Source organism: Monodelphis domestica, chromosome 1, assembly GCF_027887165.1.
Source record: "Monodelphis domestica isolate mMonDom1 chromosome 1, mMonDom1.pri, whole genome shotgun sequence".
Lineage (NCBI taxonomy): Eukaryota > Metazoa > Chordata > Mammalia > Didelphimorphia > Didelphidae > Monodelphis > Monodelphis domestica.
Window position 1 is genome coordinate 30,693,698 of NC_077227.1, and position 25,580 is coordinate 30,719,277.

At 44.9% G+C, this 25,580-nt stretch overlaps 1 protein-coding gene across 1 annotated transcript in view; it reads left to right on the plus strand.

Annotated features, from left to right (window-relative positions):
* STOX1 (storkhead box 1) overlaps positions 1-18,486 on the plus strand; it is a 62,969-nt gene extending 44,483 nt beyond the window's left edge. The window contains exons 2-4 of the mRNA XM_056796297.1: positions 7,144-7,296; positions 9,766-12,121; positions 15,014-18,486. Of these exons, the coding sequence (XP_056652275.1) occupies positions 7,144-7,296; positions 9,766-12,121; positions 15,014-15,170 (2,666 nt within the window). The 3' untranslated portion in view covers positions 15,171-18,486. The remainder of the gene's footprint in view (positions 1-7,143; positions 7,297-9,765; positions 12,122-15,013) is intronic.
* Positions 18,487-25,580: the final 7,094 nt, after the last annotated feature.

The following is a 25,580-nucleotide window of genomic DNA, read 5'->3' on the forward strand; positions in this document are numbered from 1 at the left end:
TCTCAATCCACGGAGCCACCCAGCTAACCCCCTTATCTTGTATTTTAGAACCAAGGCAGAAGAGCAGTTAGGGCTAGGCCATGGGGGTTATGTGACTTGTCCACAGTCACTCAGCTAGGAAGTGTCTGAGTTCAAATTTGAACCCAGGACCTCCCATCATCTATCCACTGAGCCACCTAGCTGCTCCCTGTGTACCCCCTTTTATAGCACTGCATTATGGCCTTCTTAATCATACTTGTGTCCCCATAGATAGTCTACATATAGTTGATGACATTGAATGATAGCTTGAAGCCATCATGAAATCTAGAAAAAAAAATTAATTCATCATTTAGGGAACAGCTACAGGACTCAGTAGATAAAGAGTCACGCTTGGAGACTGGAGGTCCTTGGTTCAAATCTAGCCCTGGGCAAGTCACCTAACCTCCATAGCCTTTACTGCTCTTCTGCCTTGGAGCCAATATACAGCTCTAAGATGGAAGGTAAGAGCTTAAAAAAGAATAAAACATCATTTATGGTTACAGTTTGTCAGGATGCCAAAGCCCCATCTTCCCTTGTGGGGCTCTTGTTCCTCCTTTACAACCGCACATGCCATCTCTTCCAGAAAGCCTTCTCTGATCTACAGCGTTGGTAATATTTCCCTTTGAACCAATTTCTCAACAAGAATGAGCGTCGATTAAGGACTTTCTATGGGAAAAGCATTATTCTAGATAAAAGACGAAAAAAGAATTCTTGCCCTGCAGGAATTCCCATTAGACAGGTGTGTAGATCACAGAGACGCCTACGAGTAAATAGAGGATAATTTGAGGATATAGAAGAGCTTAAGGATTCAAGTTCAGATAAACAAAACATTCGTCCAGCGGGGAGCACCTCGTTTCAATTTTTGGCCACGTTTTTGGCCAAGACCGCCTCTCGCCTTCTCTCCCGGGCTTTGCCCTGAACATTCCTGTTCCCTTTTTCTGCGCCAACGAAGGGCCTCTCCCCGGCCTCATTCTAAGCATATGACTCAATTACTGGGCCAGGCGACAAAGCCGGGGGCTCTTCTCCTTCTCCTGGGTCAGAATGCACTTAAATATGTACTTTGTTCTCTTCGTAAAAAGTCAGCTTTGTGTGGAATGCCGAAAAAAGCCAAGCTAATGCCAAGTTAATTGAATGCCCTGGGCAGCCTCACCGAAATAATTCTTGTGTCGCTTATCAATGGGTTATAATGGATTTATTTGTTTTTCCCGGGCAGAGTAGCCTGGAATTAAGCACAACCAAGGCAACAATGGAGCGGCAAGGTGGTGGTACAGTGGATAGAGAGCCAGGCCTGCAGTCAGGAAAACTCATCTTCCGAAGCTCAAATCTAGCCTCAGAGACTGACTAGTTGGGTAATCGTGATCAAGTCACTTCAACTTGCCTACCTCAGTTTCTTCATCTGTAAAATGAGATGGAGAAGGAAATGGCAAACCATTCTGGCCTTAGACACTCACCCTGGACATTTCACCCTGCCTGCCTCTGTTTCCTCATCTGTAAAATGAGCTGGAGAAGGAAATGGCAAACCATTCTGGCCTTAGACACTCACCCTGGACATTTCACCCTGCCTGCCTCTGTTTCCTCATCTGTAAAATGAGCTGGAGAAGGAAATGGCAAACCATTCTGGCCTTAGACACTCACCCTGGACATTTCACCCTGCCTGCCTCTGTTTCCTCATCTGTAAAATGAGCTGGAGAAGGAAATGGCAAACCATTCTGGCCTTAGACACTCACCCTGGACATTTCACCCTGCCTGCCTCTGTTTCCTCATCTGTAAAATGAGCTGGAGAAGGAAATGGCAAACCATTCTGGCTTAGACACTCACCCTGGACATTTCACCCTGCCTGCCTCTATTTCCTCATCTGTAAAATGAGCTGAAGAAGGAAATGGCAAACCATCCCAGTATCTTTGCCAAGAAAACCCCAGATAGGGTCATTGAAGAGTTGGATCTGCCAACAAAACTAATCTGCCAACAAAAACCCCAATCCTTTTGATGGTGGTATCGCTGGGATGTAGCCCTTCGTGTGAACCTTAGAAACTATCTTTTCCTAACTGATACTCCCTCGTACGTAGCCTTTCACTTAATATTCCCTGTTTGGTGGAAAGTGTTTTAGAGTCAAAAGACTTGATTTCCAATCTTGACTCCTCTCTTTACTATGTCAATATAGCAATCCTTCTGTACCTCCCTCATCACCCACTATTCCACTTTCCCCAGCATCTCTTCATCCTTCCCTAAGCCTCTCTTGGCTCCCCTTCTCAGCTGAGAATTTTCCCTTATATTTTACAGGAAAAGTTGAGTCCCATATGATGATTTCCCTCTTCTCCACCATCTTCCATCACTCAGATACCTGTCATTCTCTCCTCCTTCACCCATCCCTGCCTCACATGAAGAGATGACCTTATTCCTTCCCAGGGCTAATCCCTCTACCTGCTCAAGTGGTCCCATTCCATCCCATCTCCTCCAACAGAGTGTTCCCTCTGTCATTCCCAGTCTATCACTTATTTTCAGACTCTTCCTGTCTACTATCTTGGTCCCTCCTACCTCCAATCATATTCAGATCTCCCCCATCCCCATCCTTCCATCCCCACCAACTTCCATCCTATGTCTCTTCTGCCCTTTATGGATAAACTCTTTGAGAAGACCATCTACAATAGGTGCCTCCACTTTCTCTTCTCCCATTGTTTTCTTAGCAGGAGACAATCTGGCTTCTCATCTTATCATTCCACCAAAAGTGCTCTCTCCAAAGTTTCCAATGATCTCTTAATTGCTGAATCTAATGGCCTTTTTTCGATCCTTATTCTCAACCTTTCTGCGCCATTTACGTCATCAGTCACTTTTTCCTTCTTGATATTCTCTTCTCTGAGTCTTTGGGACACCCTTTTCTCCTAGTTCTTCTCCTACCTATCAGATGGTTCCTTCTCAGACTCCTTTGCCAGATGCTCTAACTGCAAATGTTCCTCAGGGTTCTTCATCTATACCACTTCATTCAGTGATCTCATCAGCTCCCATGGATTTAATTATAATCCTAACGATTTTCAGAAGTACGACTGCTACCCCAGCCTGTTCATGAACCAGCCCCCTCCTGTCTTTCCAGTCTCCTTACATCTCTCTCCCCAGTATGTGATCTCCTTTTTGGCCCAGTGACATGGCCTCCTGGCTATCCCAAGAATAAGACACTCCATCTATGATTCCAGACACTTTTTTTTTTTAACCCTTACCTTCTGTCTTGGAGTCAATACTGTGTATTGGTTCCAAGGCAGAAGAGTGGTAAGGGCTAGGCAAGGGGGGTCAAGTGACTTGACAAGGGTCACACAGCTGGGAAGTGTCTGAGGTCAGATTTGAACCTAGGACCTCCCATCTCTAGGCCTGGCTCTCAATCCACTGAGCCACCCAGCTGCCCCCCCCCCCCCCCCGGCATTTTTCTAATTGTTCCTCAGGTCTGGAATACTCTTTCTTCCATATCTACCTCCTGGTTTCCTTGACTTCCTTTAAATTCCAACCCAAACCCCATCTTCTACAGAAAGCCTTTCTCAAACCCTCTTTTATTCTAGTGCCTTCCAAACACTTTAGAGACACAACGGTATCCTTTGTGGATGCCTTCTCCATAAAAAATCTCAGGAAAAAATAATCTATGTGATATATAACAGATCTGGAAATTAACCTCCTTGAAGATTCCAAATACACAGTGACACAACCTAAAAACACCGAGATCATTTCACAAAACTCTCAAAGGCTGTCATTTGTCTTGGTGCTGACCAAGGCCTTCTCCAACCTCAAAACAATTTTTGTGTTTGTCATCCCTCAGGGAAATCCTAGTCCCTCCGTGCTCCCAGAACATATAAGGGTCTCTCCACAGGGCTTGGGGACTTGAGATCAACTATTTGTAATCCTTTCATTCTCTGGGTGAAAACCTAATGATCCTGGGTCCTTCCATGGCCTCCTTTAGCATATAGGCCAGTCCAGATGGAGTTCAGACAAAACATCTCCGGTTGTCTCTTTTCATACAAGGCATATTGCAATTTCTTCATGGATCCCTCTTGCAGAGAAGACTGGCAATCCAGAGAAAGATTCCTCTGGGTCCTTTTATTATAAGGCATGTGAAATTTCCCCAAAGAATTCCTGCCAATTCATTAGGGCAATCCAAATGGAATTCTTCATTCACCCCTCGCTAGGGCAGGCAGGTTTAACTTAAAAGAAAACAATTCAGAAAAGCCCCCGAGGAGGTCCAGGGCTGCTAAGAGGGAAGCATTGGAAGTGAACTCTTCAGGGTTGTACACCAGCAGGCAAACCTTATTCTATAGTCCGACCATCCAGTAGTCTCAGATGAGCTGTTTGGGTCCATGTTGCAATCAGGGAAAGTAAGTCTCAGTTTAAAAGGAAAAAAGAGAAAAAAATAAAAATCTATGACCGCTCGTAGTGTGCTCTAGGTGAATATCGAGAACTAATATCCATGGATTCAGTAATAAAATAATTAATAAAAATTAAAATGATAAAAGGATGTAGATCAGAGCACATAAGCATTCCAACAAGCAAAGATTAGCTCGAAAGACCTGGTCTCGCTCTTAAAGAAAACACAGCAGAAAATCAACCGTCCAAATGGTCTCTGTCAAAAAGGAGGGGGAAATGCTCATTGGGAGCAAGAACGTGGGATTCTGGGGAAGAATCTCTCCAGGGTCTCTGGCAGATGAAAGGAGCCTGACAATGATCCCAAATGAACCCCCAGATCCATCTACAATGCAGCTATTGGTATGTAGAGTGGCTGTTGGGAGGGCAATACCTGGCTTCTTTAGCATGCTCTGCAAGTGCAAATTAGCGAACTGAAATGTTCCCTCTGTACTTTGGATCAAGGTTAGCCTAGAGATGGCGGGTTACAGTGCTTTCCTGCAGAGAGCCCCATTCAGTGAAGGGCTGGACCGGGGACTTGCTATTATGGAGGCTCAAGGCCCCCCCTTTTTTAAACCCTTGTCTTCCAACTTAGAATCAATACCGTGTATTGGTTCTAAGGCAGAAAACCAGTAATGGCTAGACAAAGGGAGTTAAGTGACTTAGGGACACCCAGCTAAGATGTGTCATCTGAGGCCCAATTTGAACCCAAGACTTCCCATCTAGCTGCCCTGGCCACGAGGGCATTCCTGGGCTGAAGTGAACTTCCAGGATGAAGACACTGTAGGAGTGCCAGGCACTGTGCTAATGCTGGGTGTGCAAGTACAAGAAATCAAACCATCCCTGCCCTCAAGGGCCTTACATTTTATTGGGGAGCTGCAAGGCAGAAGGACAAAAGAATATTTTAGGGGTCCTTCCTAAAATGGCGGGCAAGGGAGTGAGTCACCCAAGGGGAGGACCTCTGGGGAGCGACAGAAGATGCTTCTCCCCAGGCTCCTTCACTACAGAAAAGCTCTCTATTTGGGGGAGCAAAAGCCTGCCTTCAAGGCTTTCCTTATCCGTGATCCCCCTTATAGAGACAAGGATCATAACAACATTCTCCAAGAACGATTACAAGAATAACAGCACTCAACAACCATCAGATTAATGGTATCTGTTGAGGCTCAAAGGGGCCAATCGAAGATGTTCACTATGATCGTGGAGGATGTTGAGAGCAAAATCTAAGTGAAAAGAGAAATGCTTCTATTTTAGAATAGTAATGCGTTGGGAAGCAGCTGGGTGACTCAGTGGAGATAGGAGTCAGACTTGGAGATGGGAGGTCCTGGATTCAAATGTGACCTCAGACATTTCCTAGCTACATGACAAGCCACTTTACTGCCACTGCCTAACCCTTCTGTCCTTCTACGTTGGAACTAATACACAGTATTGATTCTAAGACAGAAGGAGTGTGTGTGAGAGAGAGAAAGGTGGGGAGAGAGAGAGGATGAGGGAAAAAGAGAGAGAGGGGGGAGAGAGAGGAAGAGAGAGAGAAAGAGAGAGAGAGAGGAAGAGGGAGAGGGGAAGAGAGAGGGAGGGAGAGAGAGAGGGAGAAAGAGGGTGAGGGGAAGAGAGAGGATGAGGGAAAAAGAGAGAGAGGGGGAGAGAGAGACAGAGAGACAGAGAGAGGGAGAGAGAGACAGAGAGAGAGAGACAGACAGAGAGAGAGAGCAAGAGAGAGAGAAATACAGAGAGAGAGAGAGAGAGAAATACAGAGAGAGAGGGAGAAAGAGGGTGAGGGGAAGAGAGAGGACGAGGGAAAAAGAGAGAGAGAGAAAGAGAGAGACAGAGAGACAGAGAGAGGGAGAGAGAGAGAGAGAGAGAGAGACAGACAGAGAGAGAGAGCAAGAGAGAGAGAAATACAGAGAGAGAGAGAGAGAGAAATACAGAGAGAGAGGGAGAAAGAGGGTGAGGGGAAGAGAGAGGACTAGGGAAAAAGAGAGAGAGAGACAGAGAGAGAGAGAGAGAGAGAGAGAGAGAGAGAGAGAGAGAAATACAGAGAGAGAGAGAGAGAGAGAGAAATACAGAGAGAGAGGGAGAAAGAGGGTGAGGGGAAGAGAGAGGGAGGGAGAGAGAGAGGGAGAAAGAGGGTGAGGGGAAGAGAGAGGATGAGGGAAAAAGAGAGAGAGAGGAGAGAGAGAGAGAGAGAGTGAGAGAGAGAGAGAGAGTGAGAGAGAGAGAGAGAGAGGGAGGGAGGGAGGGAGGGAGGGAGGGAGGGAAGGAAGGAGAGAGCATGATATTGTGCTGATTAGATTAAGTCCAAGCACTTTACATACATTATTATCATGGTGCCCTTTGGGACCTGGGCAGAAGAGTCCATTGAAAAGATAACGGGAGACTCTGGAACACGATTAGAACCTTAACTTTTAACAGAGACTCTCGTAGCGTCTAACTTTTGCCAAGCCCTTCCCAGCCCATTAGTTCATTTGAGCCTCACAACCACCCTGAAGATTAGGTTCTGTGGGTGTCACTGCCCCTTTTTATGGGTGAAGAAACGGAGCCCCAGAGAGGTTAAATGATTTGTCTTTCAGCCCACAGCTAGGAAGCCGCCCATCTGTAGCCACCAGGTCTACCCAGCTTGCCCTGTGCTGGAGAGCTACGTTGGGTCCTTCACTATCCCACAAAAGCGTTGCTGAGAAGCGGATGCACTTGGAGGCCCACCTGGCCTGCCTGGGAGGTTTTCCGGCTTCATTTCGGTGTTTCTCTCCCTAGGGGACGTCTTCCCGGTGCAGATGAATCCCATCACGCAGTCCCAGTTCATCCCTCTGGCCGAGGTCCTTTGCTGCGCCATAGCGGATATGAATGCGGCTCACGTCGTGGTGACCCAGGAGTCCCTGCTGGACCAGCTGGTGAAGCACTACCCAGGTACGGCGACGGGCTCCCTGCCCGCTTTGTGAAGGGTGACTCACGCTCCAGGCTGCCGTGGCACGATTCTCAGGGAGGCGAGGTCTGGCCCAGAGACCCTCAGCCGTGGCTAATGTCTATCTATCACATCTCTTACAGGATTATTATACCAGGAGCGGGTGGCTGTAAATGCTGAAATAACTTGTAATATTTGTCAATGGACGTGCTTTAAAGTTTGCCAAGCACTTTATCTGCCTTATTATCATGCCTCTGGTACCTGGGCAGGAGAGTCCATTGGAATGATTACAGGAATCTCTGGAAACCAGTTGGGTTTAGGGGCAGCTCGGCGACTCGGTAGATAGAGAGCCAGAGGTCCTGGGTTCAAATCTGGCCTCGGATACTCCTAGCTATGCAACCCTGGGCAAGTCACTTAAACCCAATTCCCTAGCCCTAACTACTCTCCTGCCTTGGAACCTGTCCTTAATATTGATTCTAAGACAGAAGGTAAAGGTTAAAAAAAAGAAAAAGAGATCTGGATTTCAATCTCGTCTCTGACCATTAATGCCTGGTGATCTCAGGCTGGATACTTAACCTCCTAGGACCTCAGTTTCCCCATCTCTTCTGACTTTGTAATTCTTGATGTAAAAATGGTACAACTTGGTAAAGTACCATCACGCTGGAAGAGAGGCTCATGGAATCTAGTTTCATGGCGGGAGGGACACTGAAGCCCCCCTCTAGCGAGAGAGACTCCGAACATGATGGTCCTGTTGGAAGGAGAAGGGAGGAAGAGACTCCAACACCAGCCCAATGTAGAAACCCAGAATGTTGCCCATCATCGCGCAGAGACACAAGGAAACTTGCTACGTGGTGACATTGGATTTGACCTATTTAGTCCCACGCACTAAGTCTTGGGTTAAGTTGTTTCCATATTGCCAGAGGCGTATCATTCCGATCAGAATGCAAAATGCCAAATTTAAAAATTCTCTGCTCAAAAGATCAGTAATATAGAAACGGGTCTTGATCAACGGTACATGTAAGACCCAGTGGAATTGTACCTCGGCTATGGGGACGGGGCGGGGAGAACATGAATCCTGTAACCATGGAAAAAGATTCTAAATGAATTAATTAAATAACATTTTTCAATTAAAAAAATAAATAAAATTCTATATTTAGGGGCCGCTAGGTGGATCAGTAGAAAGAGAGCCAAGCCTGGACAGGGGATCCTGGAGAAGGGAGATCCCAGGTTCAAATCTGGCCTTAGACACATCCTATCTGGGTGACCCTGAGCAAGTCACTTGACCTCCATTGCCTAGTCCTGACCAATCCTCTGCCTTGGAACCAATACACAGAATTGATTCTGAGACAGAAGGCAAGGGTTTATAAATAATAGTAATAAAAATATTGATTCTAAGACAGAAGGTAAAGGTTTATTATCCTTAGTAATAATAATAAATACTGATTCTAAGACAGAAAGAAAGGGTTTATTAATAATAATAATAATAAATACTGATTCTGAGACAGAAGGTAAAGGTTTATTATCCTTAGTAATAATAATAAATACTGATTCTAAGACAGAAGGTAAGGGTTTATTAATAATAATAATAATAAATACTGATTCTAAGACAGAAAGAAAGGGTTTATTAATAATAATAATAAATACTGATTCTGAGACAGAAGGTAAGGGTTTATAAATAATAATAATAAATACTGATTCTAAGACAGAAGGGAAGGGTTTATTAATAATAATAATAATAAATACTGATTCTAAGACAGAAGGGAAGGGTTTATAAATAATAATAAATACTGATTCTAAGACAGAAGGTAAGGGTTTATTAATAATAATAATAATAAATACTGATTCTAAGACAGAAGGGAAGGGTTTATTAATAATAATAATAATAAATACTGATTCTAAGACAGAAGGGAAGGGTTTATAAATAATAATAAATACTGATTCTAAGACAGAAGGTAAGGGTTTATAAATAATAGTAATAAAAATACTGATTCTAAGACAGAAGGTAAGGGTTTATTATCCTTAGTAATAATAATAAATACTGATTCTAAGACAGAAGGTAAGGGTTTATTAATAATAATGATAATAAATACTGATTCTAAGACAGAAGGTAAGGGTTTATAAATAATAATAATAAATACTGATTCTAAGACAGAAGGTAAGGGTTTTAAAAAACAAAAATAAATACATTCTGTGCTCTTTGCAAACCATTTCAAAGTTTCCTTAAGCTTCCGAGTTTTCGGTGTTTGGAGGCAAAGCCGCAGCCAGCCCGCCTCCGTCACCCTTTTACGAGCGTTTGGGTTGGGTGCTGTCACCAATCGAGCCTGTGCCCATTGGTGTTCAGCACGTGCACAAAGCACACCCCGGGTGTTTTCATCAGGAATGAATTCACTTCATGGAACCGGGTCGGTTCCGAGTTAGAGATGTCAAGCGCTCCCGGCTGTCAAAAGGAAATAACCTGCTGTTCCTTGTTTTAGGCATCGCCACCCCTTCGCAAGAGGTCCTCTACAGCACCCTGGGCTCCCTCATTAAGGAAAGGAAGATCTACCACACCGGGGAAGGGTACTTCATCGTGACTCCCCAGACGTACTTCATCACCAGCCCATCCAGCAGAGAGAAGAGAGCCGCCCTGGAAGAGGGTCACGATCTGCCGCCGTCCGTCACGTATCTCGTCAGCATGGACAGCCAGGCCGAAGGAGCCAGAGAAAAGGGCACCAGCCCATCTCACTGCAAGTCCTGCCGCTGCTTCCCCGACCCGTGTCCCGGCGAGGGACGGGGACCCCCGGCCGCAGAGGAGGCTGGCCGGAAAGGGCAGAAGAACCCGGGGGAAGCCGGGCCGTCGGGGCACAGTCAGGCCATCTCGACAGCGGACGACCTCCGTGTGGTCTGCGAGGGGCCCAAGGCCTCGGCCTCCGCCAAGGACAAGGAGAAGAGCAGGAAGTTCGGGCTCCGCCTCTTCTGGCGCCAGATGTCCAGAAAAGAGAGGCCCAAGAAGGACCGCAGGACGTTCTCCGCCCAGTTCCCACCCGAGGAGTGGCCGGTCCGAGACGAGGAGAACTTGGACAATATTCCTCGCGACATCGAGCACGAGATTATCAAACGCATCAACCCCGAGCTGACCGTGGACAACCTGGTCAGACACACGGTGCTCATGCAGAAATATGAGGAGCGGAAGAAATACATGAGCCAGGGCACCTCCACGGACCTGGTGCCAGCCGGACACAAGCAGCAGCCGCCGCCCGGGAAGGCCGGGGGCAGGAGACGCCAGAGCAGGTCTGGAAGGCATCGGAGGAAGGCACATTCGAACAGAGAGAGATCCAGAGGCCGGAGCCAGAGGGGCTCCCAGGCCGGCGAGCCGAGGTCCGGCATCGCCAGACCAGAGGAGCTCTCCGGGCACCTTCCTGAGGAGGCCGTGCCCAGAGCCAGAACCCCCGAGCAAGACCCGGCTCAGACACCCCTGGGAGACCCTCGGGGAGCCGACCCCCATTTTATTTACAAGAAGAGAATCAGCAACCCCTTCCCAGGCTTTCCTCACAGGGGGAACCCGGCCCTCAGAGGCTACAAGGGCCAGAAGGACGGTGACCCCAGGCCCAGGCAGCTCAAGAAGCCCCCAGGGCCTTTCCAGAGGTCGAGGTCTTTGGATTCCTCTAGGAACGTTGATGGCGAAGCCCAGCAGCCGTGCCCCGAGCAGCCCCAAGACAAGGCCGAACCACTCATTCCCAGTCATTCTTCCGTCCAGCCCATCGCTGACGACTTCCAAGACGGCCTCTCCAATGACTCTCCAAGTGGGGTATTGAGGACAGGCGGTCAGGGCCATCCCTGCAGAGAAAGCCCGCCTGCCTGCCTGGGCCAAGACAAGGCGGCCCCTGACGTCCCGTGGAAGATCCACTCCCGCGTCGATCGTCTTGGGGAGACCCAACTTGAAAGCCGGCATCACTCCAGGTCACGGGCCCCCGGCTGTGGGCTGGCCGATCCGGCCGTCGTGCTTCAGTTCCAGAATCTCAGCCTTCTGGACCGTCACCCGAGACAGCCCAAGAGGCTACCGAGGGACACCCCGAGGGAGCTGCCCGGGACGGCCTTTGTGAAATGCTGGGAGAACGAGAACGAAGGCTTTACCGACGAGGACGACGAGCAACCTATGTACCAGAAGGAGGCGGACGGAGACGAGGATGCCTGCAGCTCTTTGGAAGAGGACGAGGACGAGGACGAGGACTTTGCCGAGAAACACATCTTATGTCCGGCTCGGCCAGGCCACCTCCCATATTCCTTTACATGTGGGAGCCTGTGGGACGACGCCGGGAAAGCCAGCATGACTGAGGGCCCCCTGGGCCACTGGAACGTGAGGAGCGGCCCGACCGAGCACGGCCGCAAAACGCCAAGGCTGGAGCCTCAAACGCCTGAAAGCCGTGGTTATGGCAGACCCGCCGGCTCCCTGGCGGAGGCAGACAGGCGCCAGAAGGTGGATCTCTCAGGGGAAACCCGTAGCCTCCGTCCATTCGGCTGTCGCCGAGACGAGGAAGCCGCTGCCGCCAAGAGGGTCCAGGTTTCCTCGGAGCTCGTGGACGGCAGCATATTTGATTATTACAACACCAGCGAGGCCGACTCTGAGGCAGAAACGTTGCAGAACTCCCCCGGGGAGGTGGGCGAGAAACCAGCTTGCTGGGCTCTGGGGCCGCCGGCTGAGGAAACGCGGAAGCACGGCAGGCAGAAGCCGGAGCTCTTCAGTGACCCACGGATGCCCGTCTTGGCTCAGCGCGCCCCGCAGGAGCAGAATCACTTAGAAGGAACCGAAAACCACAGTCTGACAGGAGACAGCGGAATCGACTCTCCCCGGTAAGTAAGTGCTTCAGTAGCTCCCGGGACCCAGCGGGGACCGAGACTGCCAGGGCAGCCCAGAGAAGCGTGTTACTAGGATCTATCTAGTGGATTTCGATCGCATCCCTCTTTTGAAAGGACAGTGAAATGGTTCGGCGGGGATAGGATTGGGGATGTAGACTTGATCACCCCGGTGCCGTGTAATACTATGGAAATAGATCTTGATCAATGACACGTAAAACCCAGAGGAATGACGCATCGGCTATGGGAGGAGGTTGTGGAAAGGGAGGGAAAGAACGTAAATCTTGTAACCGTGGAAAAATATTCTAACGTAATTAATTAATTAAAACCTTTAAAAAAGTAAAAGGACAGTGACGTGTTCCTTAAAGAACCATTTAAAATCTAATTTCCACACAACTAATTTAATTTTTAATAAATAATTTTAATGAAATAATTTTAATAAATATTTTAATAAAATAATTTAAAAAATAAAACCCCTTACCTTCTTTTTGAAGCCCAGCACCCACAGTCATTGCGCTATTATTAAGTGTCTGAGGCAGGAATTGAATTCAAGTCTTCCTAACTCTGGGTCCTCAAAAAGAATTCATGGTACAGGTAGCTACTGGGCTTAATGGATAGAAAGCCAGGCCTAGACACAAGAATCTCTGGATTCAAATCTGTCCCTAGACACTTCCTAGCTGTGTGACCCTGGCAAGTCACTTAACTCTCATTGCCTACCCCTTATTGCTTTTCTGTCTTGAAACCAATACTTAGTATCGATTCTAAGATAGAAGATAAGGGTTTTAAAAATAATTTATTTAAATTAAATAAAAATTATTTAAATTAAATTAAAAATATTAAATTTATTAAGTTAAATTAAATTAAAATATTAAATGTATTAAATTAAAATAAAATAATTTAAAATAATTAATTTACAAATAAGCATTTACTAAGTGTCTACTATGTGCTTTGGCGTGGTGCCCTACATGGACATGACATGACGATAGTTGTCACTAGAATATTTATAATGGGGGAGAAGATATTGAAGAATCACATAAAAAGTTTTTTAACCCTTATTTCCATGTTGGAATCAATACTAAGTACTAGTTCCAAGGCAGAAGAGTGGTAAGGGCTAGGCAATGGGAGTTAAGTGACTTGTCCAGGGTGACCTATTTCCCGGTCTGGCTCTCTATCCACTTAGCTGCCCCCCAATAATCACTTCTAGGAGCCAATCTTTACCAGAACAGGGGTGTTCTTCTCCTTTGATTGTGTGTCCCAGATCCCTCCCCAGAATCATGTTTAAAAATGGATAGGATCACAAGAGAATCCAATGAAATAAAAATGCATTTATCTGAATATTTCTAAGAAGCCATCCAGAGACATCCCAGGTCAAGACACCTCCCCTCCCCCCGACCAGGGGAGAATGACCGGGTTCCGTGAATAAGGACAAGGTGAACCATTGGGAGCCTGGAGGCCTAGGATGGAGGGGAAGGAAGGAGTCTGGTGTGGGCTTCTCGGAGGACATGATGAGTTTCACTTGTACTTTTCACCACATCGGTAACTTCTCCAGTGGAGTGATTTGGGTTCGACGATCAGATCTGTGAGGTCCCTTTCTGCTCTTCCTCCCCTAATCTTGTGACTCCCGAGGGATGAACAGGAAATGATGGCAAGAAGGGGATGAGAACTCTGGACATCAGGCACGACTGCTTAAAGTGATAGATTCACATTTTAAATTCATTGGTGGGTCCTCTCCATCGCCCTATGCAGGAGTGGGAGGAACTTGACCAGGAATTTCTTGGGTGATGTCTTGCCTCAGAGCAGAGAGGGCTTCTTAACCTGGGGTTCACGGACAATCAATCAATCAATCAATCAATATATATATATATATATATATATATATATATAGAGAGAGAGAGAGAGAGAGAGAGAGAGAGAGAGAGATGTATTTAGATATATAATACATAATAAAAAATATATATTTTAGATAAATGGATGGATAGAGAGATAGAGATATATGTATATAGTTATATCCTTACCTTCTTTCTTAGGATCTATATTATGTTAGGTATCAAGGCAGAAGAGAGTGGCTAAACAATGGGAGTTAAATGACTTGCCCAGGGTCACACAACTAGGGAGTATTTGAGGTCAGGTCTGAACCCTGCCTTTGGGCCTGGCTTTCATCTACCGAGCCACCTAAAATGCTTGAATTTTCAATATTTAAAATATTTAATATCTTGTTTTTAATCTCATCTTCATTTCCAAACCTTCCTCTCTTCCCTACACTACCCAGCAATACTTCTTTTATCACGATTAATTAAAAAGAAAGAGAAATAAGTCAGTTCACCAAAACTAACCAAAGTTAGTTTGACATCACCAGAGTTTGACAGTATATGTTGTGTCCCACACCTATGGTCCACCACCTCTGCAAAGAAAGAAGGAAAATGCTTACTAAATGTTTATCGAATTGAATGACCGACATGAGCAATCCAGGTGGTAATATCATAAATGTCCAGCTGTGGAACATGGTAAGCACGTAGGATTGAGTAGCTGAATTCTTTTAATGCAATTAAGACCTAACAGGATTTTTTTTTTACTCTTTCATAGTAATGGATTATTGAAGAATACAATGCTTAATATAATTAATATCATATCATATAATTGGAGAATACAGTTGCTTAATCTAAACAGAAATCCAAAGAGCTTTCCTTTTTTAAAAAATTAATATCATATCATATAATTGGGGAATACAGTTGCTTAATCTAAACAGAAATCCAAAGAGCTTTCCTTTTTTTTAAAAATTAATATCATATCATATAATTGGGGAATACAATTGCTTAATCTAAACAGAAATCCAAAGAGCTTTCCTTTTTTTTTTAAGTAACAGTTTTATTTCATTTTCCACGTCTTTAGGACCCAGAGCCTGACATCTAATAATTCTGTCCTTCTGGAGGGGCTAAAGAGAAGACGAAGTTTCCTACAGAACTTTGAAGGCCTAAACAGCACGAGGAACAGACCGATGCTCACATCCAATTCCCTGCTCCAGCTGACTCCTGTAATAAATGTCTGAGTCTTCTTTTTCTCTGGGAACTCGGGGCTAACTTTTGTTGTTGTTCTTGTAAAAATGTACAGCCTTAACTGTAAATGTTCTAACCCTCTGCCTATATCAGATTCACCCATGTATTACATATATACTTTACAATTCTTGAATGTTTGTGCTTTAGGCATGGACTTGGTTCCATTTCTGATCTTAAAAGTTTTAAAAACATTTTATTTTGGTATAGAGTCATTGGAAATATCTAGAATGTTTACAATAAAAAGAAAAAACCACACGTGGCATTAGTCATCTTTATTGCCATGCAGTAGGGTAGAGAGGATCTGGGAGTTGAGGGACAACAGCTGGTTTTGGATTCCTGTTCCTGATACTCCTTGAATCTATGACCTCTTTACCTGTATGGTCTTCCAAATGGGAATAATATTAATATTTGTGCTGCCTAGTGTAGTAGAAGAATGCATCCTGGAAGCATCTGGAGTCAAAGGATCTCAGCTCCCTAATCCACTCAGTAAGGAACTACAAGGTGCAGCTCTCCAAGAAGAAGAATGGAAGCTCTTTGAGGGCAGACACTTTCATTCTTGTCTTTGTGTCCCTCGTGTCCAACAGCACAGTGCCTGAGATAGTGTTGTCGGTGCTTAAAGGACCATAGACTTAGAGACTGATGGAATCTTGGAGACCATCTAGCCCACCCCTGCCTATCTGACAGATGAGGAAGCTGAAGGCACTGAGAGATTCAGGATCACTAATCTTCTTGGTTCCAGGTCTAGTGCTTATCTGCTCTAGCACACTAGCTTCTCAATAATAAATCTTGAATTTAATCACATTAATTAATTATTAATACATTAATTCATCACAATCGTGTTCATAATCTAATTGAAAAAAGATTACAATGGCTGGAGAGAGCATGGGGATTGGGAAAGGCTTGCTTCCTCAAAGAAGATGCATTAAAGGGTGAGAAAGGGGGCAGCTGGGTGGTTCAGTGGATGGAGAGTCAGACCTAGAGATGGGAGGTCCTAGACACTTCCCAGCTGTGTGACCCTGGGCAAGTCACTTGATCCCCGTTGCCTAGTCCTTACCACTCTTCTGCCTTGGAGCCAATACACAGTATTGACTCCAAGACGGAAAGTAAGGGTTTAAAAAAGTAAAATAAAATAAAGGTGAGAAAGAAGTCAACAGGTGAAGCCAGAGAAGGAGACTAGTAAGAGCATATTATAGCCAATGCCACAAGCAAAGGAGCTAGACCAGAGTAAAGAGAGGGGAGGAAGAGTAGGAGGAGGGAATGAGCCTAGGAAGGTAAGATGGAGCCATTTTTCAGGGGCCTGAAATGCAAGATAAAAGACCCAACTTTCCTTGGTAAGTGCTGAAAGCTGAGTAAATCAGCCAGTCGATGAACATTTATTAAGTGCCTAAAGTATATTAGAAACAGGGCTAGACTCTTGGAGATATCAAGACGAAGATGAAGTCCCTACCCTCGAAGAGCTGACATTCTATTGGAATTATAATGCCAGTCCTACACGAGGCTAACTGGTCCAGCAGTGCTATGGGGCAGAGAGGGGAGATCTAGAAGGCCATTACATTGGTCTGTGGGAATGATAATGGGGCTATATTAGAATGGTGACATTGGAAACAAAGGAGGAAAGGCTGGGAGGATATTATGCAGGCATAATTGGCAGGTCTTGGTAAGTGATCGAATGGGAGAATTGAGGGGAAAGGAAAAGTCAAAGATGATGCTCTGATTTTGAAGCCTAGACTTCAAAATCTCCATTTTTACACCCTTACGGGTCAAGAAAGATAGGGGTTGTTAGAGAAGGAATTGGGGAAGAAAGGAAAAGCAAGAGAGACTGTCGAATTTCTGAAGTCAAAGGAGGAGAGAATTTTCCAGTTGGGAGAGGGTATTGAGGGATGTCAGAAGGCAAAGGGAAGAAGATGGTTGAAAAGAGATCATTGGGCTCTAGGTTATGGATGGATCACCTTTCAGAACAGTTTCAGTGACTGGGATGGAGGCTAGTTGAAGAGAGAAGAGCTAGTGGTGTGTCGGCCAGTATGGAAAAACGTTCCCAGGAATATGGCAGGGAGGGAAAGACGGAAATGGCATGATAACTCTCCGGCGTTGGATATGGAACTCTGCATGCTTGGGGCTAAAGGGGAATCTTTTTCCATTCCTGGACACAGTGAGAGATCCAGGAGAGAGGCAGAGATGAATGTGGGAATCCAGTTCAGAAGCAGGCCAGAGAGCGCGGGTTCAAGGGCTCAGGCTAAGAGATTAACCCGAATGGGGAGAATATCTTTTCTTCTGTGCCTCCTGGAATAGGACAGGGAGAAGAGTTGAGGTAGGACATGATCGAGGAGAAAAGAAGCGAGCGGGCTAGTCTCCAGGAGGGTCTAGAGACTTACAGGTGGGTGGGGACAGCTTTTATTGGATGCCCCTAACAAGGACGTGGCCCTTCTGCGTGCTTGGAGCACAGGCTGACATGGCTGTCAGGCACGGAGGGAGCAGACACAGAATTTCCTCATTTTTCTCCTAGGGCAGCACTCAGGGAGTCTCTAGCAACTCCCGTCTCCTGCCATTCTGAAAATCAGGGCTGTCGGAGGTGGTGAGGAGAGTATCTGAGAAGTTGTAAATGGAATTTTAATAAAGATGTTAAAAATGAGGCCAAGGCACAATAACACTAGAGGAATGACAAGGGGTCCTAGGAGGGACAAAGCCCAGGACTTCCAGGATAGCCAGCTAGAATATCAGTCTCTAAATCAGATTTTCTGGGTTTTGCCATCTTCTCCTTCTTCAGAGACACAAAAGAGGATGATGCAAAAGCATTTTGCAGTTTTTAAAAGAGTTTTAAGAAAGAGCCTTGAATGCCTGGATGGGGGGGGGGGGCTCAGCCCATTTCTCTGCACCTCTGCTAAAAAGGTCTAATTGAAGGCTCAGATTATAATTTGGTGAGTCACAGCAATGCATGGATCTGGAACAATTCTGAGGGATTTATGACGGGGAGAGCTCTCCCCTCTGGAGAAAAAACTGTGGGGGTCCGAGGGATGCGGGTCAGAGCGGACTGTCTTTCACGGCACTGTATTTACAGTTTTACTGGGGGGTTTGGGCTTTGTATGAGGATGCTCTTACAACAATGGCCAGTAGGGAAGTGGGTTTTGCATGCTAATAACACATGTAGGTCCCAGATCAAATTGTTTTACCCTCTCGGAGAAGGGAGAGAAAAAGGCTGGAAGGAGCCCATTGGATCTTGAAATTCCACAAAATGTACGTTGAAAATGATTATTACATGTAACTGGGGAAAGAAAATATCTTTGAATTAAAGAATAATAATTTAGAGAACCATTTTCAGGCTGATCTCTTTGGTTTTCAGTCACACTGTGGCCAGGCGTCGTTCCCCAAGAAAGCAAAGCGGTTCCGTTTGAGTTCTTGTCCACCAAATTGATCCCAGTTTCTTCCCAGGCAGCCCAAAGGGGAGTGCTTTGGGATGGGTTTGGGCTGGCCCATTGTCTTTAGGGTGGTCCTCACTGGCATGGTTGTCTCCATGGAAACAGCCTCCAGGGTTGTATCCCTGTATCTTCCTTCACCCCTGGCTCTCCCGGTCATGATTTGGATACCTGAGTGCTCCGAGGGGACATCTCTGCCAAGTGTCCAGAGAATGTGCACCCCAAAAGAGCAAAGAAGCAGGCCAGGACCAAAGTCTGGAAACAGTCAGAGAGGAGAGACTCCAAGGAAGAGGGGGTCAGCTCTCAAGAGCCAGACCCACCAAAGGGGCCCCGGGTTCTGGCACCAAAATGAAGTGCTTGGCGTATTTTGTGAAAAAGTCCTGAAGGCTCTTATGGGGGAGAAAAGAAGCTTTATTACGGCAAAAGTCAGCAGGCTGGTCTCAGGGAGGGTCTAGCAACTAACAGGCAGGTTGGGAGAGCTTTTATTGGGTGCTAGCATGCCAGAAACAAGGACAGGATCATTGGGTGGGTTTTTCAGTACACAGGTACACAAAGTGCAGATTTCCCTCCAAAGTTAGAAAAAAACAGGATGCTTATGATGACCCTTCTGCCTGCTCCGAGCACAGCCTCGAAGTCGGGGCTGTCAGGCACCAAGGAAACAATCCTATCCAAAGGACTTGAACTGAAATCCCTTTTCTCCCATTTAACTCCTGTGTGACCTTGGACAAGTCACCTAACCTCCTTGGGCTTCTCTGTTTCCTCATCTGTTAAATGAGGAGTCTGGACTAGATTGCCTCTGAGGTCCTCAAGCAGTTAACCAAGTAATTGAAGAGATTCTCACTCCACTATAATGTGCTTGTTCTTCAGAGCCCTGTTACAATTGCTCTGTAATCCCAGCAATAGTCTCTTTTAAAAAAATTAATTCAATTTCATTTTATTTCCCCCTAATTACATGTAAAAACAGTTTCTAACACTTTTCAAAGAATATTGAGTCTCATATTCTCTCCTTCCTTTCCTCTCCCCACCCTCCCTTGAGATGATGAGTAATCTCATGTGGATTTTATGTGTACAATCATGTGAAACATTTTCCCAAATTAATCCTTTTGTGGGAGGAAGCTAAAATAGAAAAACGAATTAAGCAAGTGGAAAACGGTTACTTTGGTCTAGAGTCAGACTCGGTTCTTTTCCTCTGGAAGCAGATGGCATTTTTTATCATGAGTCCTTCGGGATCATTTTGGATGATTATATTACCGAGAACAGCTAAACTTATTCACAGTTGTTCATTGTACGCTATTTCCGTCACTGTACAAAATTTCTCCTGGTTCTGCTCATTTCACTCTGTTTCCGTTCATGTCTTTCCAGGTTTTTCTGAGCTCCTCCTGTTTGTTTGTTTTTTTCTTACAGCCTAATATTATCCCACTGCAATCATATACTAATACTTTGCTATTCCCCAATGGATGGGTATCCCCTCCTTTTCTAAATCTTTGCCCCACTTAAAAAAGCAACTTTAAATATTTTTGCACATGTAGATTCTTCTCCCCCACCTTTTCTTCAGCTCTTTGGGCTATAAACCTAGTGATGCTATTGCTGGGTCAAAGGGTCTGTACTGTTTTATAGCCCGTTGGACACAGGTCCAAATGGCTCTCCTGGATGGCTGAATCGGTTCACAACAACAATGCATTCATGTCCAGCTTTCCCATTTCTCTTCCAAGTTGGGTCCCAGCGATAGACTCCGGGGACCTTAGTTAGGTCTATTAAACTGGATATTTGCAGTGTCCTGCCCCTTGGAGGTGGGCCAAAATGTGAGAGCAACTGAGTGAACCCTTCCGTGAAGGGAAAAACAATTCCCACCTGAGTCAGCAAAGTCGGGGTTCTGGGAAGTGGGAGGCAAAATGAAAATCCAGGTGGGGCTGCAGATGATGAGCTCCAGGTCTGAGATGAGTCTAAAGACCAATCGCTGGACTGGGCATCCAGGGGGGAGGTAGCTGTAGTGCATGAAGAAGCCAAAATGGAAGGAGCTGACTGGATTCAGTGGAATTCCCTCAAGTCTTCGGTCAATTTTGTCCACCAAACCGCCTCTCACTCACTGATTCAATCGCAAACTCGCCAAATCTCGTGCTCAGTGTGAGAGTTCTGTATTGTCCCTGGTCCATCCTGGCACCTCTGAGCAGAGGGAGCACCAACCACTGGCCTTTCCTCCTGTCTTTGGCCCAGGAGACTGAGGCTTCTTGGTGCAGCAGATCAGGCAAAGGCATCCCTCCAGCTTCAGTCCATTGCACCAGTTATACCCTTCCTCCCCAGCTAGCCTTTCCTTGTGGATTATACAAGTCTTTATTTTTTTTTAAGTTGAGAAAAGGGTATATTCCATTTTGTTCCCATTTAGCTTTCTTTTTTTTAATTGAAAATGTTTACTTAATTAATTAAATTAGAATATTTTTTCCGTGGTTACATATACAAGTCTTTAAAGTTTTCTAATTTTCTAACTAAAGTTTTCTAAATGTGGCCCATTGTGAAACTTGATATGTTCTGTGGTCATCTCAGAAACACCTCGTGAAACCACAGGAGTTACAGGTGGAAGAAATGTGTTAAATTGTGAATTTCCCAGGGCTCAGGAGAAGATTATTCCCTAAGAAATACCACGTCCACAGACTAAACAATCACTTTAGTGCAAATATCAATAATATGGAAATAAGTTGTGATCAATGACACATGTAAAACTCAGATATGGGAGGAGGGTGGGGGTAGGAGAGGGAAAGAACATGAGTCATGTAACCATGGAAAAATATTCTAAATCAATTAATTAAATAAAAAATTTTAATTAAAAATACATCCAGAGTTTGACATTATTTTGCCATGGAAACTTTATCTGGATTTCTTGGCTTCTTTCCCATTTTTCTACTAATGTAAAAAATAGCAGGGTAGCTATTTTCTTAACTCACCCTAAGTAAAAGGGGAAAATTAGTATGTGTTGACAGAATTGACCTTGTCAGACGATACCCAGAGAGGTAATATGATATGGTGATAAAGGACTGAAATTAGAATCAGAAGGCTGGAATCCTATCGCTGACACCAGGGTGACCCAAGGCCTGTAACAGCCATGCTCTGCCTCATTTTCCTCATTTGTAAACTGGAAGATTAAAATAAAATAAAATAAATAAAAATTTCTACTCAGGACTCTAGTCTCTCTCTATATCTACTCTCAGCTCTCTAGATCTACAGTCCTGTAATCCCTGCTTCCATATTCCACTCCCAGGATGTCCTCTAGTGAGTCACTTCACTGAGCCTCCATCCTTAAAAAAGAAGGAATTGATCTCAAAGCTTATGTCCAGCTCTGGACTCCAAAAACCACTTTCTTCTTGTCAAAGCATCCCAAGTTCCAGCATTAGAAATTCACTCCTTCGGGTCTTGAAGGTTCTTGATAAGAGAGAATCAAGAAATTGGATTAAGAATGGATTAGACAATTATGATTAAATTTCCACTGTGTGCAAGGGTCTGTGGTAGGAGCTGGGAATGTGAAGATGAAAAGGGATATTAGTCTCTGCCCTCAGTGAGCTTAAGAGACCTTGGGCAAGAGAAATGCCTGAAGCCAGCAGATATGTTGGCATCTAAGCCTTCTCTAAAAGTCCTCTCTTTAGGGGGCAGCTGGGGGGCTCAGTGGATTGAGAGCCAGGCCTAGAGACGGGGGTTCCTGGGTTCAAATCTGGCCTCAGACACTTTCCAGCTGGGTGACCCTGGGCAAGTCACTTAACCCCCATTGCTTAGCCCTTACCACTCTTCTGCCTTGGAACCAATACAGAGTATTGATTCTAAGACAGGACGGTAAAAAAATAAGTCCACTCTTTGGAAGGGACTTTAAAGATCATCCAGTCCAACCCCCTTATTTTAGGAGGTGAGAAACTGAGGCAGAGAGATGAAGTAACTGACCAAGAATCACATAGTTAGTGATTTCTGGAGCTGGAATGTTATTCCAAGTCCTCTGATTCTAGGGCCATTCCAACCCCATACATTGGGTTATATGGGACGAAGGCTGTGTGGGAATGGAATAGAAGAAAACGTAAGCTCCTCGAAGGCAGGACTGGGTTTGGGGGAGTTTTTTGTCTTAGCTCTCAGTCACCAAGCCCAGAGTTTTCCACATGGAAATACTGACTAAATAGTGGCTGAACTGAATTACTATACCCAATAGGCGTATACCACCCCTCCTCCAATGGCGTTATTAAGGCCATAATAACATTCCAGGGATGATCAATTCCAGTGGAAGACTCAAAGTTATCATTTGCTTCTTGTTTAGTCACACCATTAAAGTGGGGCTGGCTAGGATGGAGACATTTTATGAAAGTGAAAAAGTATGCCTCTCTGATTTCTTCAGGGGAAGCCCCAAGGCTCCAGGCCTCTTCAGAGCCCCCCTCTCTTCCTATGAACAGCTCTCTCCATCTCTTCTGCCTCCTTTGGAGAAAACCAGAGGTTCAGGTCTGCAGCTCCAAATTCACAAAGGCTGGGGTCAACCTTGAGAACATCTACTAAGCCCTCTTTCTTTGGCTAAATAGCAAATTATGACACTATTGACAAGAATATTATGAATGTAACATTAATAATATAAAATATAACAATATTAATAATACTCAAGAAGGGCAGTGTGGCCTAACAGATCAATGGTCAGTCTTACAGTCAGGAACACAAATGTCTTTTTTAACCTGCCATCTTAGAATTGTGCATTTGGGAACTTTTTTCCCTTCCAATTGCCCTTCAACAAAATCAATACTGTATATTGGTTCCAAGGCAGAAGAGTGGTGTGAATTTTAGTTTGACTCCACCCTGCTTAGTCTTTAGAATTCTAGCAACCAGGAATGTATACACCCCAACTTAAGGATTAACTGTGAGGAGGACGGCCTATGACGGACATATGCTAGCAAGTGACAAATCAGAAACAACTGACAGACCCCTGGTCTGTCCTAAGCCAAGCTTAAGCTACCATTGGTACTTGTGAGATGCAGGAAGTGATGTAAAGAACTGTCTATATATTCTATATATACTTCTGCTCTCTCACTCTTACTCGTGGAGATGTGGGTCTCTGTCGGCAGTGTGGGGAGTGCTGGGCGGTGTTTTGGCATGCTTGCAGCTCTTGTTGGGTTTTGGCATTTGTGGCTTGCCAGTGAGGTGACTGGGAGAAGCTCTGTGGCGTGGGTTAGGTGAGGCGTCTTCCCTGAGTGAACCTTGGTGAGGTAACTGATTTCTCCTTTCTTCCTTTCCTTGACCTCCAATTCCTATCTGGCTTGCCAGAGCAGTCCAATTTCCCTTTCCTCTCTCTCTTCTTCTTAATTTCTTCCTTCTATTGTAATTAAAACCACCATAAAAATCCAAAACTGACCTGAGTGATTTATTGGGATTGAATTAATCCCTGGCGCCCACTAGTATAATATATTCAGTCAACAACCCTAATTTTACCCTTAACAGTCATAAGAGGCAGGCAATTGAGTCACCTTGAAGGAAGACTAAGTCTTAACACCTCCACACAGACTGTCTTTGGGACTGTGGGCAAAATATTTAAGCACTTGGAGTTAAATAACTTAAGACTCTAAGTTTCAGATAAATGGTTGATTTGCCTCAGTGGAGAGAATTTTCACCCTGGGAGTTATATACACAATCATAGTAATGGGCCAAGAAAACAAAAAAAAAGATGGAGGGAAGGTGAATTGCAGATGTACAGAGAGATTTTGTAGTCAGTCTTCTACTTCTACCACAAACAGTGACACAGATCACAGGCAAAACAAAAGAAAACAAACAGCACAACTTCTCAGTGTCCAGGAGGCATCTCTAAGATTATAGATTAAACTGGAGCTGACCATTTAAATTGGAGGAAGAAGGAGCACAGTGGATGGAGTTGGGAAGACATGGGTTCAAGTCTGACCTCAAACACTTCCTGGTTGTGTGACTGAGTCACTTAACTCCAATTGCCTAGCTTTTATTATTATTTTTTTTTAAAAATATATTTTATTTGATCATTTCCAAGCATTATTCGTTAAAGACATAGATCATTTTCTTTTCCTCCCCCCCACCCCCCATAGCCGACGCGTAAGTCCACTGGGCATTAGATGTTTTCTTGATTTGAACCCATTGCTTTGTTGATAGTATTTGCATTAGAGTGTTCATTTAGAGTCTATCCTCTGTCATGTCCCCTCAACCTCTGTATTCAGGCAGTTGCTTTTTCTCGGTGTTTCCACTCCCATAGTTTTATTATTATTTTTAACCCTTACCTTCCATCTTGGAATCATTACTGTGTATTGGTTCCAAGGAAGAAGAGTGGGTTAAGTGACTTGCTTAGGGTCATATAGTTAGGAAGTGTCTGAGTCCAGATTTGAACCCAGGACCTTCCATCTTTAGGCCTGGCTCTCCATCCACTGAGCTACCCAGTTGCCCCCTGCCTACCCCTTATTAAAGCTCTTCCACCTTAGACTTGATACTAAGACAGAAGGTGAGGGTTTTAAGAAATTAATGAAGAAAGAAATGGGAGGAATGGGGTTCTGCACCAAATGTTCCTCATGATCCTGAAATGATAGCTCTGACCTCCCTCTCCTCTCCCACCAATCCCATATTAATAGTAACTAGTTAGAGCACACAGACTATTCCAGAAAAAAAGCTGGATTTATGCTAACCTTGTATCGTTACTATCTGAACTATGACACCACTATGAGTGGATTTCCATTGTCTTGAAGGATGAGTGGAAAAGGAACTTAGAGGTCATTGAGTCCAATTCTCTGCTCATTGTGTTAATAAAGAAACGACCCAGAGAGAGATGAAGTGACTTGCTTCACAAGGTATTAAATAGCAGAACTTTTTTGGCTTTAAGTGATTGTTCCTTTTTTTTTTTTGCATACAACTGAGGAATAGTTAATGAAAAAAATAAAAATAAAATTGAAAATAGCCTTTGACTCCAAATGCCAGGGGATTCGCACTACAGTTTTGTTTTGACCTTCTGCAAGTAAAGTCATCTGGTTA